The 18,462-nt window shown below is 39.4% G+C and overlaps 3 protein-coding genes across 3 annotated transcripts in view; 1 reads left to right on the top strand and 2 right to left on the bottom strand.

The window, feature by feature from the left end:
• The window catches only part of elof1 (elongation factor 1), a 383,117-nt gene that overhangs the window by 333,501 nt on the left and 31,154 nt on the right, over positions 1–18,462 (top strand). The window lies entirely within an intron of this gene.
• Positions 1,391–7,527, bottom strand: tspan34b (tetraspanin 34b). Its single transcript, XM_079366938.1, has 8 exons — positions 7,330–7,527; positions 5,279–5,356; positions 4,241–4,456; positions 3,696–3,770; positions 3,482–3,589; positions 3,254–3,391; positions 3,071–3,163; positions 1,391–1,924 (listed from the first exon to the last, which is right to left on the bottom strand). Exons 2-8 carry the CDS (start codon positions 5,333–5,335, stop codon positions 1,865–1,867), a joined length of 747 nt encoding a protein of 248 aa, XP_079223064.1. The 5' UTR covers positions 5,336–5,356; positions 7,330–7,527; the 3' UTR covers positions 1,391–1,864.
• On the bottom strand, positions 11,166–18,450 carry znf653 (zinc finger protein 653). Its single transcript, XM_079366836.1, has 10 exons — positions 18,017–18,450; positions 17,719–17,765; positions 16,744–17,061; positions 16,113–16,630; positions 15,844–16,021; positions 15,033–15,117; positions 14,401–14,518; positions 14,195–14,309; positions 14,015–14,114; positions 11,166–13,770 (listed from the first exon to the last, which is right to left on the bottom strand). The coding sequence occupies exons 1-10, from the start codon at positions 18,310–18,312 to the stop codon at positions 13,593–13,595; spliced, it is 1,953 nt and encodes a 650-aa protein (XP_079222962.1). The 5' UTR covers positions 18,313–18,450; the 3' UTR covers positions 11,166–13,592.

The following is an 18,462-nucleotide window of genomic DNA, read 5'->3' as shown; positions in this document are numbered from 1 at the left end:
CTTAATGTGCAGAAAATATTTTGTACATGTCGGATAAAAAAACCTCTACGGGGAGGCCATTTTGAAAATTTCAAGGGGGCGCCAATGAGTCATTTCGGCACGCCCACTTTCTCTACCCATGACAAGTTTAATTTCTCTACTGGGATCATATGTGTGATGTTTGATGACTCTACGCCTATAATAAGCCCCTTAACAATTACCCCTTACTTCCTGTTTGTGACGAACAACGTGTCCGTATGACCACGTCCTTTGACGAAATAACGTGCGGAGCACAAAGTGAGATCTTCAACAGGTCAAGAACACACAGATACTGACTTTGTGTCAATTGGATTTACGCTTTTGTTGGAGTTCGTTCAAATTGGTAAAAAAACGATGGCCGACATCCTGTTGGTTTTTGATTATGGGTGCAAGAGGATTTTTTGTAGGTCCTGCCATGGTTAACATACAAAAAAATTTCATGCATGTAGGACGAAAAAACCTCTATGGGGAGGCCCTTTTTAAAATTGCAAGAGTGCACCACTGAGCCATCTTGCGAATTTATTTGACGAAATTACTAAAATTTTGATGAGTTGTCATTCATGTTCAAGCCGTCAAATATGGCAGCAAAGAGGCGGAAGGAGAAAAAATAGAGAAGAAAAATAATCATTAGGGATACAATAGGGTCCTTCGCACTGGTCAGTGCTTCGGGCCCTAATAATCCTAAGGGATACAATAGGGTCCTTCGCATTGGTCAGTGTTTCAGGCCCTAATAAAGGAAATAGGGGTTTAATCTTTATTTCACCTGCAGTTATGAGGTTTTCCATCGCCTATGTGAGGTTTCAGTTCAGTTTTGTTTTCTGGTGTAGTTTTGTGTTCTCTTTTCTCCCCCTCCCTCTTCTGTGTTTCTTCCTCCTGCAGGTATGTGAGTGTGAGGGGGTGCGGCTGGCTCCTCCACGCAGCAGATGAGGCACACTTGATTTCAATCAGTCAGCACCTACTCCATAAAAGCCTGGCCTGCACGCCACTACTCTTCCAGATAATTCCGTCTCAGTCGGTAGTGTCACTTTTTGCTCCTAGTTGTTGTGTGTAAGATCCGGTTGGATTTTTGTGCCTTCGTTTCTCGCTTCGTGGATTTACCTTGTTTTTTTCTCGTCTCTAGACGTCGCTGGTGTGCCTCCTGTTAGTTTTCCTCGTCTGAGTTTCTCGTTCTCTCAGGTGGATCGTCTAGCCAGCCAGCTCCCTGCCCTCACTGCCTGCTTTTTGTTTTTACCTTTTGAACATTAAATTACCTTTTTGTTAGCCTTTTTCGATTGTCCGTCTCTGCACTTGGGGTCCGTCTAACTAGAACTTAACAACCTATCAACTTTTTTTAAAACGCCACACATGCCTTCAGCCAAAAAGGAGAAACCAGGCTTTTACAAATCCTCCTTTATTCAAAATTGATCAACACACATTCAAATTATACAAATGACATTCAAATTATGTAGCATGGAAATTGATATTTAAAAACTGCGATTTGCTGTTGATGTAGCAAAATCTAAACAATGGTTTCTTCTTTTTTATCAGTAAAAACAGTTATTTAATTCTTCATTAACTGGCCTTTTGTTAAAGGTAGGAGCATTGTTTTCCATATGACATAATCTCTGGTAAAGTACACAGTGTGCATGTTTACAAAGTGTAGTGAAATAAATCATAAACATATATACCATAAGACAAATTTAAATGTAAAATATATTTGTTATGTCCCCCAATAACTGATTGCACACAATGTGACATGAAATGTTGTCAATGATGAGGCAGATTTTGTGAGATACTCCTCAAGAGGACACATAGCAGAAAGGCTCTAGTGATTAAAGTTATCTTCTGTAACCTTTGGCATTTGCAGTCAGTCCCTCCTGGATTTTATTCTGCAGTAAAGGATCATGGAGACAGCCATTGCACATATCTGAGGAGAATATACAATTCAGTGACACATTTATGAACAAACTGTAGGAACTAAAATGTAACTGTTCATGGTTAAATGAACAAAATAACATGAATAATATAATGAGACATATGTGACACGTCAGTTAAGAACGTTGATGTTTTTGTTTTTTGGAAGAAAGGTGCGCTGCATGGTTTACACCACAAGGTTGGTGTCTGTGGGTGAGAGAACGTTATGCAGATGTTAGAGAAGAAGAGTTATTGAGAGTTAGCAACAACGTGTGAGTGGTGTTTCAGCAGCGCAGGCTTGTAGGAGCAATGACGGTACTGGATCTTTGTTTTGTGCTTTGATAAAGGAAAAAGAAGTGAAACGTCCCTCCAGCTTGCGGCCGAGTTTGTGGCTACAACACATTATTTGAACATGATTTTTCATTTTATCATTTAATACATTAATCTACAAGGTGACTACACCTAATTTTACTCCTTCTACTACTATGTATAACAGTATACTAAGCATAACAGTAATAGGCCTATCTACATATGTTTCAGCAATGAAGGGTTAACTGTAATTACGTCACAGGATTTTCACAATTATTTAACCAAACTAAAATAAAATAAGGTGTTTGTGAAACATTGCTAATGAGCTAATGGGACATTACTCTTTTTTTTTTCAACAAAAAACAGCTAATGGCACATCAATGCAGATGTGGCGTAAAACATGACGAACAATGAGTTTACTATAGGAATGTCCTAGATGTCAAGCTTAAATCATAGAAGTTAGCTTTGAATATTAAAAAAGGTACCTCTGTCCTGTTTTGTTTTCTACTATGTTGACCACCTCTTGGGAAAAAGAGCTGCTATTTGACATGCAGGGATTGTGTCTTGTAATGTTATTAGTAGTCTATAAATTTACTTCATATAGGCTTCTTATCTTAGATTGTGACCTTTTTTCCATAGAGCTACACCGTTTAATAAATAAATGTCTTTTGTTGTTAATTTATGATTTTTGTTTGCATTTACTTTTTTAAACCTTATGTAAGGAAATAATTATTCTTGCAGTTAAGCCGCATAATAGCTACCCTGTAGAATCTTAATTATTATAAATCAAAAATGATTTCCTCTCTCTAACACTTACACTTACTTAAGAGGATTGGGCAACATGTCTTACCTCCAGAGCTGCAATTCCCAGGGCCACTCCCACTATAACAACTGTGTTTTCATCAATGAGTTGCTTGATCTTCGGGAAACAGCCTGTGATCGTCTGAGAAAAGCAGAGTAGAGGTCAAAAAGTGGGATCATGTATTAATTAAAAATGTTTTTTTTTTTTTATTATTACTTCCTAAGCCCATACCGTGGCACTATCAGCTAGTGTTTGATTACATGGGTTCTCTGTGCCAGGACAGCACAGTGGTGGATACTGCTTGTCGTTTTTGATGTAATACGGAGAGCCCACAAAGTCTGAGGAGTTGTAGAATCCACAACATTTTAACTAATGTGTAAAGAAAAAGAATCAAGGTTACACGGAGCATCAGTACATTTTTTTTAATCACATTTGTATATGTTCAGCAGCAGTTCATACAGTGCTCATGGTTGTGTCCCACAGTCCTGTGATGTCAGGATTGTCTCCATAGTCCTTTCTGATGTTCTGGACTGCTGCTGTGCCAAACTTGGCAAACAACTCATCTGCCTGAAATGCAAGCATACAGTAGCTCAAAGTAACTTACTTAAGGCAGCGCTTGTCAATATAATCCAGCAGTCAACACACTTTATAGGATTTTTCTCTGGTAACTCACCAAAGGTCTGAATACCAAGATCACTATTGCTCCAGCAATTTCTGCTATGAAGACCACCAGGACTATGATAAAAAACTAAAAGACACAAATTTCACAATATTTTATTGGAAGATGATTTCTAACACAATTTAAACCAAGGAAACTGTGCTTCATTTATTTCACGTCCTGAGAATATCTTTATCCCTACTTACCTACCGCCATTAAATTATTAAATAGTGCAAGATAGTGTGTATGTGTGAGTGTGTGAATGAGAGATCCATAACGGGACCGTGCAATAAAACAGATGATAAGGGAAGTACAATATAATGCAATAAAAATCAGTGCAATAGAAGTAATTAATGATATTATGATGTGCAATATAAGGAGTGTGTGCAAACGTTTTAAATGAAGTGATGTATATGTTCTTGTGCTGTTAGGACATTTATGTTACATGTATACAGACATTTGAGTTGTGCTATATGTGACTTATCTTGTTTCTGAAGCGAATCTCTCCTAAGGGAGACAATAAAGCATCTAACTAACTAAAGTAGAAAACAACAACCTACCAGCAGCAGCATGCACTTGCTCTCTTTAACTGCTCCACAGCAACCCAGAAAGCCAATGACGAGCAGCAGCGCTCCTATTGCAATCAGCAGGTAGCCCACATTTAGCACCTGTCTGAGCTCTTCTGGTGCACCTTCAATCTTTCCGAGAAAGCTAAGGATGGAGCCACTGTCCACTTTTACCCAGATCCCAACACCCAGGATGGCAGCACCTGCCAACTGAGGAAGAGTGAGCAGGACAAGAAAAAACAGTAGATGGACAATTTTTGAGGATTAAAGGGAATACTCCATTGATTTGAAAGGTATGGTCAATTTTAACAAGAGGCAATAGTGAGGTTGAATCAACCTGCACAAACATGAATGGACATTTCCCTGGGATGGTCTTAAAAGAGGCAATATTCATATTTGGGATTGAAGGGTCCAACATTTTAAGGACTCTACTGCTTATATTTTGCCAAGATTTTATTCAAACAAGACACAAACTCAGATCACTTTACCAGGTCCCTTTAATTAAAATGTCTCCAGTGATTCATTTCCACTAGGGAGGCATAGGCAAAGACTGACCTGATAGCAGTGTTGTTCAATGAGCCATTTGATTTACTATGGGGTAGAGAGTGGGAATCTTCTTAAGTGAGTTAGTAAAAAGTAACTTTTGAGCGTTGCTGTTCTTATAATGGTCACCCATTGGGCTTCTGGCCCATGATAGACCAAGAATTTAAGCATGTAATTTAGCTGAATAATTTTGACTAGGATGGGCCCTTGGCCCTATTTACACCCAGTTAATCAATTTGAGTTTTTATGAGACTAATTTCTGACAACAATATTGACATCAATGTGTCTCTATTGTTGGTATGTAAAAAACATCAATTAAAGTTGATATAAAATATTTTAACTTTGTATATTCAAGTACTTTGAATCAATATCATGGAAATGCTCCAATCCTTGCATGTTGATAAACTTCCTACTGTTGATGTACAAAAGTTAAAAGTGACTTAATTTTCTTAAGAAGAAAAGTTTCTTCCAATTAAGCTTAAAACTTACAAAAATAATGCCGTTAAAAAAAACCATCATGGTTTTCAGGAATCCAAAGCATCCCATTTTTACTGGCGATTGTTGTACCTTTAGAGGAAAAAGCAAAAGACACTGTTAAACATTGAAGAGCTATTAGGCCTACAGTTCAGAATGATTTTGTTAGCTTTCATGCTATTTAAACTTCAGTAAATTTAAGAATTTTTCACAAGATCATCTTTACCATCTTTATTTCTTTATGTGAGTATTCATTAACTGTTACACCAGTTGAACAATATCCATGCATGTATTTGTGGTCACAATATTTGGTTGTAGTTAGTTAGCTATGTCATTTAGAACTGCCCTCTCTGTGACAAATTAACTGTTGGCTTTTTGTTTCCTCTTACAGATGGGAGGGAGAAGGAGAGTGAAAACGCCTGCCACTTTCCCAACTATACACCTTGTGCCTTTTGTTAGCTTTATAACTTATCTTTCACAAACACTCATGAGCCTCTCATTTCCACTCCAATGACATTTGCTGTACACTTATCACCTTTCATGGAACTTAGGTATGGGCTTTTGTTGAAAATTAATGGGAGAAGTGATATGCGTCTGAGTTGGAAACAGCATATCATAGCATATCACTGAGCCATATGCAAATGTACAAAAGGAAGCAAATTCCGAAAGTTACCATCTAATAATGAGGTGAAAATAAAGGCTTGATATACTCTTTATTTTTTTAAACCATTTTGTTTTTAAATTAAGAATATTTTTTTTAAACCTAAAAAAAGGTCAACTTAGACAAAGTAGATACAGACACAACTGCAGTATACTATCAAACAAACAAACATGTATTTGCAAATACTTATTTGCATAGAAAACTCTGTGGCAAGCTGACACCCATGACTCTGGAATGACTTTCAGGTTGCGAATACTGAGGACCAATGGAGCCACAGCACAACACATAAGCCAATGAATATATTTTCTTGTTGACACATATGCAGCTCTTTCTTATAAAAGTTTGCTTGTACAAAAACAAAACATTTAGCTATCTTCATCAAACACAGGAACCCCCCCCCCCCCCCCCCCACACACACACACACACACACACACACACAGACACAGACACAGACACACACACGTATCCTATTTCCAAATCTTCTTCTCCCACCCTTTTTTTACAACCCACTGTTCTGGAGTCACTTCAAGACTGTCACTAACAAATGTGTGTGAATGTGTGTTGCTAGATAGGGAACAGTGCCCTTTGTGTGATGTTACAAAACAGACAATTTGTTATTCACAACAACAATGACTGAGCTTTCTGAGAATTGGGATATCCCTTGTGGCCTCTCCTTACGAGTATTACATTTATTTTGATTGCAGCTTTTACAGTTGTCTTTCTTTTCTAACTCCTTCCTTAAACATAAGACAAACACATAACAGGAAGTGGCTTTTCAGTTTATTAAACCTGTCTTTGCTGTCAAAGTAAATCTGGGAGACATCAAGTTAATCATATATTCAGACACCCGGATGCTTTCAGAAACAGAACAAGCCGTTGCCTTGACTCCCAAAAGTCCCCCAACCATTTCACTCCTCCAAGCTTTTCTCACTTCCTGGTCAGTGACTGCTCTCTGCAACAGTTAGCCTGGTGATGTATTAACAACTAGAGTCATGTATATCCCAAATTGTCACAGAAATGTCAAAAACAACGATACCCTGTGCACTTATGTCTTAGAAAACATGTAAACATAATTGACACAGTCTTCTTTGGAAGGGAATGCACTTGAAGGTGTAATAAATAAAAAAAAGTCAACAGTTACATGGTTAGTATTTGTTGTTCTTGGATTGAAAGAAACCTCTCTTCATTGGCTCCACATTATGAACTTCCATCAAAGACAGACAAATCTCAAAGGACCCAATTGAGCAAAAATAATTACAGGCTTTGGAGGACAAAGGATCATTGTTTGATGGACCTTTCCGTATGTTGATACGCCCATTAAAAAATTACCGAAATACCTAAAACTAACATTTCAATCCTACCACCATAGTTTAAATAAGTCAGTCTAAAAGAAGTCGTTTCTTACCTTTCACAGGAAATATCCAGGGACGTGCTCTGAGGCTGGCTGGCGAAGAGTCCCTACCTTCACTCTGGTGATGGAGGCTGTTGCTGTGGGAGCAGACCGGCTGTGAGATAACAAGAGTACAGGGGTGTATTATTCTTCCACACTCTTGTACTGGAAAACGATAAACAATATACCCTCTGTCTCCCACTTCCTCTGTCACTGCCACTCTGTTCGATATGAAGAGCTCCTGAGGAACTTTTTCTGCTTTTATTTTTGGGTTACCAGCTGGTTATAAGTGCTGGAAAGGGAGGGGGAGAAGGTGGGCGTGACCAGAGCAGCTCAGTAATTACAAATATCACCATGGAGTTAGGCTGGCCGCCCCTGGGGGAGGGAGGGGACAAGAGAGAGAGAGAGAGAGAGAGAGAGAGAGAGAAAAAGTGAGTGATCACCTGTATGCAGACACACCTGCCTTTAACTCATAGGAGGGCCTTTTTTTTCCTAGGTGTTTATTCTGTGTAAACAGAGTTTGTCAATATTAGAAATCCATGACAGCACTCATGATTCTTGCTGTTCTAAAGAGAGAGCACAGACAAATATGTGATCCATATTCTTTACTGTTTTGATTTAGTTGGAAAAATAATTTTATTCATTTTTAATCTACAAAGTAAAATTCCTGGAAGTTTTTCTGAACTATTAGTTTTGCGGTATGTGTTTTTGATACAATTAAAAGGCATCTCTCAATACAAAGTCACTTCTGTGATTTTCTTTGGACTGTCATTGTCTTTGGATTTGGAGCATTTTTTCCCTGCTGGGCAACATAGACATGCATAAACTAAATTTTGTTATAAGATAAATGATTACCCAACTGCACTATAGGATCACCTTTTAGTCTCAACTTCACAGTTTGGCGCTAATCTTAGCACAACTAATCAAGCTCTGTACTGTTTACTTGCTACCAAACAACAGGCAGATTAAGTCAGCAACCGTATATTGAACAAGTGGAGAATATTGCAGTTAAAGACACAATCTCTCATGAATGAGACCTAAATGGTACATGGACTTCAGCAATTTTAGTGCTCATGTAATAGTCTGACTCCTCAAAACGCTTTTACAACACAGGTGACATCTACTTAATCTCCCAGTCATACATCACTGCCTCAACAGTGAGCACAATTTGGGGTTAAATATCTTGCCCAAGGACACATCCCCATTAGGTGGAAGGAGCTGGGGATCAACCTTCCTGTTGTGAGATGACCCAGTAGTTGACTCACATCTGGGTCTGGGAGACATTTGGAATTAATTTCCCCAGGTAGACAAAACATTACTTGAATGAATGATAATACACTGCTCAAAAAATAAAGGTAAAAGCTAAAGTGAAGGTAAAGTAAAATTAAGCTAAAATAAAACCTGAGATCTGAATGAGTGAAGTGTTCTTATTAAATACTTTCTTCTTTACATAGTTAAATGTGCTGACAAAAAAAATGATCAATGGAAATCCAATGGAGGTCTAGATCTGGAGTAACACTCAAAATTAAAGTGGAAAAACACATTACAGGCAGATCCAACCATGTAATGTCCTTAAAACAAGTCAAAATGAGGCTCAGTGTGTGTGTGTGGCCTCCACGTGTCTGTATGACCTCCCCACAATGCCTGGGCATACTCCCGATGAGGTGGCGGATGGTCTCCTGAGGGATCTCCTCCCAGACCTGAACTGAAGCATCCGCCAACTCCTGGACAGTCTGTGTTGCATTGTGGCTTTGGTGGATGGAGTGAGACATGATGTCCCAGATGTGCTCAATTGGATTCAGTTCTGGGGAACGGGCGGGCCAGTTCATAGCATCAATGCCTTCATCTTGCAGGAACTGTTGACACACTACAGCCACAAGAGGTCTAGTATTGTCTTTCATTAGGAGTAACCCAGGGCCAACTGCACCAGCATAATGGTCTCACAAGGGGTCTATGGATCTCATACCTCTCTCGGTACCTAATGGCAGTCAGGCTACCTCTAGCATCACATGGAGTGCTGTGCGGCCCCCCAAAGAAATGCCACCCCACACCATTACTGACCCACCCCCTGGAGGATGTTGCAGGCAGCAGAACGTTCTCCAAGGCGTCTCCCGACTCGTCAATGCGAACCTACTTTCGTCTGTTTATTGCACAGGGCGTCAGTGGCGAATTTGCCAATCTTGGTGTTCTCTGGCAAATGCCAAACATCTTGCAGTGTTGGGCTGTAAGCACAACCCACACCTGTGGACGTCGGGTCCTCATACCACCCTCATGGAGTCTGTTACTGACCGCGACACAGACACATTTGTAACCTGCTGGAGGTCATTCTGCAGGGCTCTGGCAGTGTTCCTCCTGTTCCTCCTTGCACAAAGGTGGAGGTGGCGGTCGTGCTGCTAGGTTGTTGCCCTCCTACGGCCTCCTCCACATCTCCTGATGTACTGGCCTGTCTCCTGGTAGCGCCTCCATGCTCTGGACACTACGCTGACAGACACAGCAAACCTTCCTGCCACAGCTCGCATTGATGCGCAATCCTGGATGAGCTGCACTACCTGAGCCACCTGTGCTACCACGAGAGTGAAAGCACGGCTAGCATTCAAAAGTGACCAAAAAATCAGCCAGAAAGCATCGGAACTGAGAAGTGGTCTGGGTTCACCACCTGCAGAACTACTCCTTTATTGGGGGTGTCTTGCTAATTGGCCATAATTTCCACCTACTGTCTGTTCCATTTGCACAACAGCATGTGAAATTGATTGGCAATCAGTATTGCTTCCAAAGTGGACAGTTTGATTTCACAGAAGTGCGATTAACTTGGAATTACATTGTGTTGTTTAAGTGTTTTTTTTAGCAGTTTATTAGTCACACTGTATATGGTAATGTCCATTGTTGCATTAACAAAAATCCATCATTTAATAATAGACAATTAAGCAGGTGTGAAGCTACAGCAGTACTGTAGCTGTCTATCATTTTACCCTACCCACAGCAATGTTTTTTGACTGTCATGAAAATGTAGTTTACACTTCGAGTTAAAACGACAAGGAATTCGCTAGTTTAAAATTCCTATTTTGACATTTTTACACAAGGCGTTACTCCTGCTGAGCTAAATTTTGTGCAACCATGAGCACATAAGTGATGCGTTTTTTCCATATCATAGCAAGATAAAAGGAGTTGTTTATCTGGATGACGTGTTAAAAAGGTGCGTACTCATGCAAACCACAATAGGGTAGAATGCTCGCTTTGATGATTACTCAAGGCTGCACCTCATTCAATACCCTGCTGAATCTCGTGTGTACATGCAAATACCGACAATATTCAAATCAGTTGCAAGTCTGAATAAAATATGAAGTTCTTCTTTACTTTTCTGTCTGTTTTTTGTGTTTTCCACCCATTCAATAGCTACAGTTCAGTCAGGTCTTTGAACTATTCGGGTAGTGGTTCTGTGTGATTTGTCTGTTGGCTATATAAAGGCTTTGTCAACATCTGTTTGAGCTGGGAGGGTAGTGTTGTCTACTTTTTCTTTAATCTTATAGTTGCAATTCAGTGTAATATTTAGTTTAGTTGAAAAATAATGTCAATATTAACTTATCATGCTTTGCCTGAAGTTATGTTTAATACTTCTTTATCAGAAAGCTGTCTGGTTCAGTCTCCACATCCAAGTTTGATTTCATTGATGGAAAACTGTATCATCAATGGGTTGAATGCTGCTCAAACTTTGGCCTCAGGTTTCCCTCATTGGACCGTGTTTCAACTGAATGTCATGTTACTTAAATAAATGGACATACTGTCGCTGACGTCTGTCCAAAAGACGCAAATTGGTTTGATGATTAATAAAAGAAGAACACTGATCAGTCAAATCATGTAACTGGAGCAATAACATTTTATTTATAACTTCTATGAATACGCATGGAGAGGGCCTTAGAAAAAAAATCAAAACATACAAATTTGATATAAATAGCAGTTATAATTTCTTTGAAATCTGACGTCAAACTATGTGTTTTCTCCAAGCCAATCCTTTATGCAAACATTCAGAAACCATTTAAACATCCAACACTTTCAAAGGGTGCCATATCTGTGATGTCACTCAATGACTGTGTGTCATGGCACTTATGCCTGTCATGCCTTTTCTTACTAATTATGTGCACCCACACTTTGTCACAAACACACATCTTTGAGTAAGTTATATAAGACACAAGTACACGCTGCAAATTATTAACCATTCATATCAAACAAAACATCCTTTAGAAAATCTGCACAATACAAATATGACTCATTTTCACTTAAGTGAGTCATCAGTAAACAGAGGTGACAGGAGAATGACAAAAAAGTGCAAAAGCCTAAAACTAAACACCCACCAGTCCAGCAAGGGACACAAGAGAACTAAATTGAGCTTTCCTGAGAAATTGTCACATTAAACTCACAGGACTTTGAGTCCTCTGGTCCTGTGAGTCAGGACTCTGATAGTGGGAAACGTTACATCCAGGCAGATCTCTTGGCTCTACAACAGACGCAACACAAATTTAAATAGACTGAATGAAGTGGCTAACATTTTTTAAACCACATTCTACCATAATTGATTTCAAGTATTGTTATATCTCATAATTAGCCACAACACTGGTTTATAATTGATCATCTTTCTTTTTGGGTGTATACATTGCCTACAACAACACAGTACAGCTGCGTTCACACTGCAAGCTTTAATGCTCAGTTCTGAAAATTTGTTAAAATGGGATTTTGTTTTGTTCGGCTGCTCACATTGCTTTTTTTAAATATGGCCTGTATCTGACTCCTCAGGGAAGCAATAGATAAAAGTGTCCAAAATCTGATTTGAAAAATCAAATGAGTCACATAGAAAATATCTGACTCCGCAGCCTTAGTATCAGATGTATCATACCAGTGTTTCATACAGATTCACCCTTTAAAACCAACTAATGGGCCTTTTGCATAAAGTTTTTATGGTCATCAAAGTGTATTTGTTAAATCAATAATACTTTTCTCAGGACTGTTTTTAATAAACATCTATATTTCTGAAATGATCCACTTCATTAGAAGTAAAACATAATATGAACTTAAAGTAAGGGTTGGTCATTTTCAAAAACTAGCATGATTTTGAACGTAGCAATCCCTCCGTGCTCCGTCTTAACTCAATCTCTCCCCTCTGTGTTCTCTCAAAAGCCACACCCCTCACTTACATGCACTAGCGCCTTTGGTCCAGAAGCGGAGTTCAGCTCATTATTGTTATTATTTTTATTAATTCTCAGGACCTAAAGACAATTAAAAATAAATACCGGTAAATAAAAAAATCTTAAAAAGTGTATCTGGAGAAACCAACCCTGCCTTTAATGGCTGCATGCATTAATGACAAAAGCTGAAGCTACATTTTCAAATCTTGGAAAAAAAGACACAGTAATGTATTTGTATGGGTGTTTAAAACTGTAAAAAAAATTTATTCAGTTTAATAATGAAAGTAGTAGGCTTTGATTTGTTCAAATGTAAAATATCTTTAGCTGTCACACTCAGACAAGACAAGTTATTTATGTCTTATTTTCAACAGTGTGTATGTCTTTGTTTTAGAATCTAACACGTCTTGAAGCCTACAAGGAGCAAAACAGAGAGTCAATGTTCGTCCATACGAATATAGCAGCATTGTGGACCAACTCCAACACAGTGGGGAAATTCAACAGAGTGGACATTCAGGGTTACCATATTGTAACAGTTGTTACATTAGGCCAATGTAGTTTGAAATGATGTTACTATTGAAAGTAACATCTGGGTACTGATATATGCTAGCTAGCTGGCCATGCTATTTTTTTTTAGAGCACTTAAATATAGTTTGATCCATTCTTTATCCATCCATTCTTTATTGGCTCATGACTTTGGTTAAAGAATGGTTTGAAAAGAGTCTTTTCACAGAGAGCATTTCTCTATCCATTACATACTTAGGGTTAGCAGAACAGAACAGTGTTTGGAGGAGGGTTTAGGCAAAAGGTCATTGAACACCATAGACCAACAATTGATTTTGATTTTTCTGGCTGTATCAAATATGTAAAAAGCATTTTTGGGCACTTGATTCTAAAACAGCTGGTGTCCTGCACTGCTGTCAGACATTGCCATTTATGCCTTTATCAACTGCTGGTGTGTTCACAGGTGATGTTCATACCCTCCTGGACACAAGAAGCAAGACACACAAAAATGATGTCTCTTCATTAGAAGTTGTCCTTTGGTTTCTGAAAGCCAACCTCGTTTGACCAACGTTAGCTCCTAACACCAGGTTCCTGAGCCTCTCATGTTGTCTGCTTGTCCGGGTGGCTCTTTAGCTTGTGGAATTTAACACTGTCCAGCTTCTCAAACCTCTTCTCGCAGAACTCACAGGTGAAGTTGTAGTGGGCTTCTGAAGTATGTTTCTTCATGTGCCAATTCAATGATGCACGCTGGCGACACTGGTAGCCACAGATTTCACACCTGATGGATGAAATCAATGAAAAGGCAAGATGGACAGAGAGCATGGAAGAACAGAAAGGGATGATCATTGTGTTGATTATTATAGGCCATGTTGTTTTCACGTTTTTTGAATCCTTGTTCAATATGATATCTGTAAAATAAAAAGGAAATGAATCCAGGTCCAATAACCCAACACTGACTCAGTTCAAGTGTCACACACTGGATCTTTAGGCCAACCTGCTATGAACAAAAAACTGAAACTTACTGAAGTGGTGTTTCTCCTGTGTGGGTCCGCCTGTGAACCTCCAGGTGATTCTTACGCTTAAAGGATTTGCCACAAGTCTCACAGATGAAATCTCTCACCCCTGAAAATAGACTGTTAGATTTTCCAAATACTAGATTCATTTAAGACAATATGAAAGGCATGTCCATGTTAGCAGCACACCTGAGTGGATGATCATGTGGCGCTGCAGGTGGTTTGATAGGTAGAACTTTTTTCCACAGCCTGGATGGGGGCAAACTTTTGTTCTCCCTTTCCTATGAACTAGGTTGACATGATTCTGCAGAGAGGAAAGAGGCATTTAAAAATAAATGAATCATACTCCAGCTGAAACTGACATTTAAGGCATAATTAAAGAGCTATTGCTATACCTGAAAGCTGCTAATAGCTACATAGACTTGACTGCAGCCCTCATATGGACAGTGGAACATCTTGAGCATCCCATCTGCCTCAATCACAGGGCCTCGCCTGTTTCTTTTGGACCTGACACTGAAAAAAATTGCAGACTTAGTTCACAGTATCAGTAGTGCATCTGAGTTCAGTTTATCAGTTTAACTCATTGGCTGACTTACATGATAATTGGACTAAGTATGATAATAAAAATGATTTTCCTGTGACTCAAAACCAAAAAAAGCAGCCAGCGCTAAATGTTTTAACTTCCTGTTGGATGGTAGCTCTCATGAAAACACTCATTAACGTTAATGTTTCAGATAAGGCACACAAATCATGACCTGATGTAATGGACAATGTTTGTTTCAATGTCTTCTGTCTTCTCTTATTAACCTGTATCGTTACATGTTGTATGTACCTATTGGAACATTTTAATCTTAAACTTTAACACTCAGGAAGGCAGCTGTAGAAGTTAATTGCGTTACTGATCTGAAAAAAGTGTAAACAGTCAAAGCTTTGTCTGACTGAGCCATGAAAGCAACTATTTGGCTGACAAAAGTTGGTGTTTGTTAAAGCCATAAAATTCACAATGTGGACAATGAGGGGCACCCACCTGCTAAAACTACGCTGCAGCCCTCTGTCACTATCCAGCTCCAAAACATCAACAGCAGGCTGCAGCAGCTGTTTGTCACTCAAGCCTGCAGAGAAACGGTGCGAAAAACAGGATTACAAAGTGACTGAAGCAGATGTTGGATCAATCAATAAAGCACACTGTAGGTGAGGAGTGGATTTCACAGCCTTTTATAACACTAACATAGTCAGTGGAGACGCTGTAGAGGCCATTGAAGCATGGGACCTAATCTTTTGTTTTGATCACATTCTTCATGTATGCCATGACGTCTTTACCAAGTCTGTTTGCAATACACTAAATCAACACTTTTTTTTTTTAAGTCTGCTTGTTTTCCCCACCTTTAACCATATTAAGTAAAATATGTAAATACCCCATTATACAGTATGCTCTAAAAGTCAGTCACTTTATCCATAATACAACAGTTCATAATGTCAGCCTGCAGACAGACTGTTGAGATCAAGAATCTAGTGCAAAGGGAAAATTGGGTATATGAGCAAGGAAATTTTGAATTAAAGTTAAATACTTTAAATGATACATATACAATTTAACATAAGACTAATGCTGCTAGTTTTTGTGGTGCTATACAAAAAAGGTTTGGTATACAATTTAACATTAAATTCCCACTTTTTTGGGGTCCACCTGGAACTATAAACATTTATAGGTAGCCGCCAATGAAGCCTACACTCAATCTTAATCTGCAGTCCTATTCTGAGATTTAGCCAGCATGTGCTTTTTTTAAAAACGGTGCAAAAAAAAGAAAAAAAAAAGAGCTGTGGTTCTCATAAAAGTGCACCTGTCATGAAGTCTTCATCTTCTGATGTTCTGAGTTTTGAGTCGGATCCGCAAACCGGGTTGTAGGCGACGCCCCCGATGACGGTGCAGGTGACTTCCTCTACATTTCCACCACCCATGCTGAGCTGGATGCCCTCTGAGGTCAGAGTCTCATAACTAGGGCCAGTGATGATAATTAGCTAGAGATGGAAAAAGATGGCATCTTTTGAGAAAATAGATTTGTAATTACAAAAGAGTACTAACTACTCTGCAGGGTACTCCTTCATCTACCTGTGAGCCTTCCAAAGCTGTCCTCTGGTCAGGAATCTCACAGCTGGTCACCATTGTCTGCAGAGTCTGCCGGTCAAACAGCTCGCTCTGCTGTTGTATGGGTGGAGGGACTGACAGCTCTGGCTGAGCACTCAGTCTGACTGAGCCACTGAAGCTCTTTGATAGCGCCAAGCACTCATCTGTCTTCTTCAGTTTATCAGTCAGAGACACTGTCTCAGCAGCACACTCATAACCATGGGGTAAAGTTCTCAGTTCTTCTTCTTGTCCCTCATCTCTGCCTTGCCTCAGATCCTGTGCCTCCTCCGCCTCTTCCTCTGAGGATACGGAGTGAAACTGTGCCGCAGGGGAGCTTTGCTCTGGTTCCATGGCCATCTCCATTTCCCAGGCAGGCTCTCCTGTAAGTGGGACATCCTTGGAGGAAGCTTCCATACTAGGAGGATGGTTAAAAGTTGCAGCATGTTCTAATGGGCTCATGGTGGCAAGTCCTAATTCGGAATTATCCAAATTTCTTTCCACATCTACAGAAAAAAAAGATCAATACAAATGCATTGATTAACCAAGGTATCCAGAAAGCTACAGATACACTTTTAACTAAGCCTAAAGAGTAGGGGAATAAAGGTTTTTTTTGCACCTTTCAAATGACTGTTAGACTCTTTTTTTCTCCTCCTGTCCACTAAGCCTGCAGCCACAGGCATGTCTGTTTTTGCTGCATGCTCTTCATAATCATCCCCATTCACTTCCTGCTCATGTTCAGAGTCCCCTGACTCCCTCGGGGGAGAGAAAAGGTATTGCACAAATGAGTGGTTTGAGTCACATTGCCAGATAGCAGTGGTGGAGGAGCTGTGCTGGTGCTCCAGCGCTCTCAGCTGGGGCTCATGAGGGCAGGAACTGGAGTGCTCCTGGTACCAACACACCAGGCTCTGCAGGCTGGACACACGGGCCTTCCTGTCTAGGTGACAAATAACGTCAATAAGTAGGAAGACATCAGATTAAGAGGAAAGTTTGAGATATTTTTGTAGGATCTTGATTTATTGTTATTATTGTAACAACAACTTCGGGTTGAAAAGCCTCTGAATACCTGTGGCTAGATCTGCATTGCAATGCAAAACAAACCCAAGGACTTTTTCTTTTTTTATTGTGTTTATTAAAACAAGACAAACAAGCAACAAACATTCACATAAATGTTGGCAGTACTTATTACATTGGACTGAGTCAGATATACCTATGATATAAATCAGATACCTAATTTACCTAATTAATGTGTTTTAAAGTTTTAAAAAGTCCTTTATTTCAGCCAATCATAGAATATTAAACATTCACTTCGAAACAGTATTTGTCGAGATCACCTGTATGTGGGATGTAAGTAAGACTTACTGATGATCAAGAGTTACTTTTTGAAAAAAATTGAAGAATCTCCCCAGGTTTGCAATTGCTGTCATTAGAAAAAGAATCAGCAAAGATCAGCAGCGCGGTCTCTAAGTGTGAAACGTTCAAAAAGTTTAATTTTAACAATCCATAACAAAATGACTAAATGAACTATCTCTCACACACTGATGAGACAGATTAAGAAAAATGCATTTCCACATCTGCCCATATCAACACTTACCTTTTTTCTTTCTGTGTTTTGCAGAGTCTTCTGAAGGTATCTTCTTCCTTGTATTGAACAAAACATTGGGAAAATGACTCATCAGCTATCAAATTTATTAAAAATCTGCTCAACCAAAAGCCAGGTTCATGTTCAGGTTACTTTATTTGTTTCCATAGGTTATAAATAATAAGTAACTAAAAAGGGGTGCAAAAAAGATTAGTGGCAGACAGCTTATGTTCATAGACGTACCTGCTCTTGTAAGGAAGCCTACCTTGTGAAAACAATGAAACAAAAACACGGTATTGCTCTGGCTTACCCGCAGTTTTCTTGCTGGCATTTTTCTCCATACGTGGAATTGAGCAAAATCAGATATTCTGCAAGACCAGCATCACTCAGACTGGTCCTCTTCCGCAGCTCACTCCACAGCTTGTGTGACTCTCCGAGGTACACCCGCCTCACGTCATACTTCTTACGAGATTCAAGCCGTCTCTTGGCTCGGTCGGAGTCTGTCAGCCTGGGTCGTCCTCTGCAGCGCCTCAATCCACATTTCCCCTGGTCCTCGGCTTGGTCAGAGTACACGGGATCTTCTAATTCTGCCAGGCTATCCGCCATCTTGGCCTAGACAGCTGATGTTGTTACCCTGCATCCCGGAAGTTGTCAAATCTTACAGGAAGCATAAATAATGAAGCATTTTCTACTGTCTATCAATGGAACAGTTTTTTAAACGTTGTTGTATCAGTGCAGACCACAATCTTAAATGCA

The sequence above is a fragment of the Symphodus melops genome, assembly GCF_947650265.1.
Source record: "Symphodus melops genome assembly, chromosome: 17".
NCBI classification, from domain to species: domain Eukaryota; kingdom Metazoa; phylum Chordata; class Actinopteri; order Labriformes; family Labridae; genus Symphodus; species Symphodus melops.
This window is presented reverse-complemented; position numbering and strand designations above follow the sequence as displayed.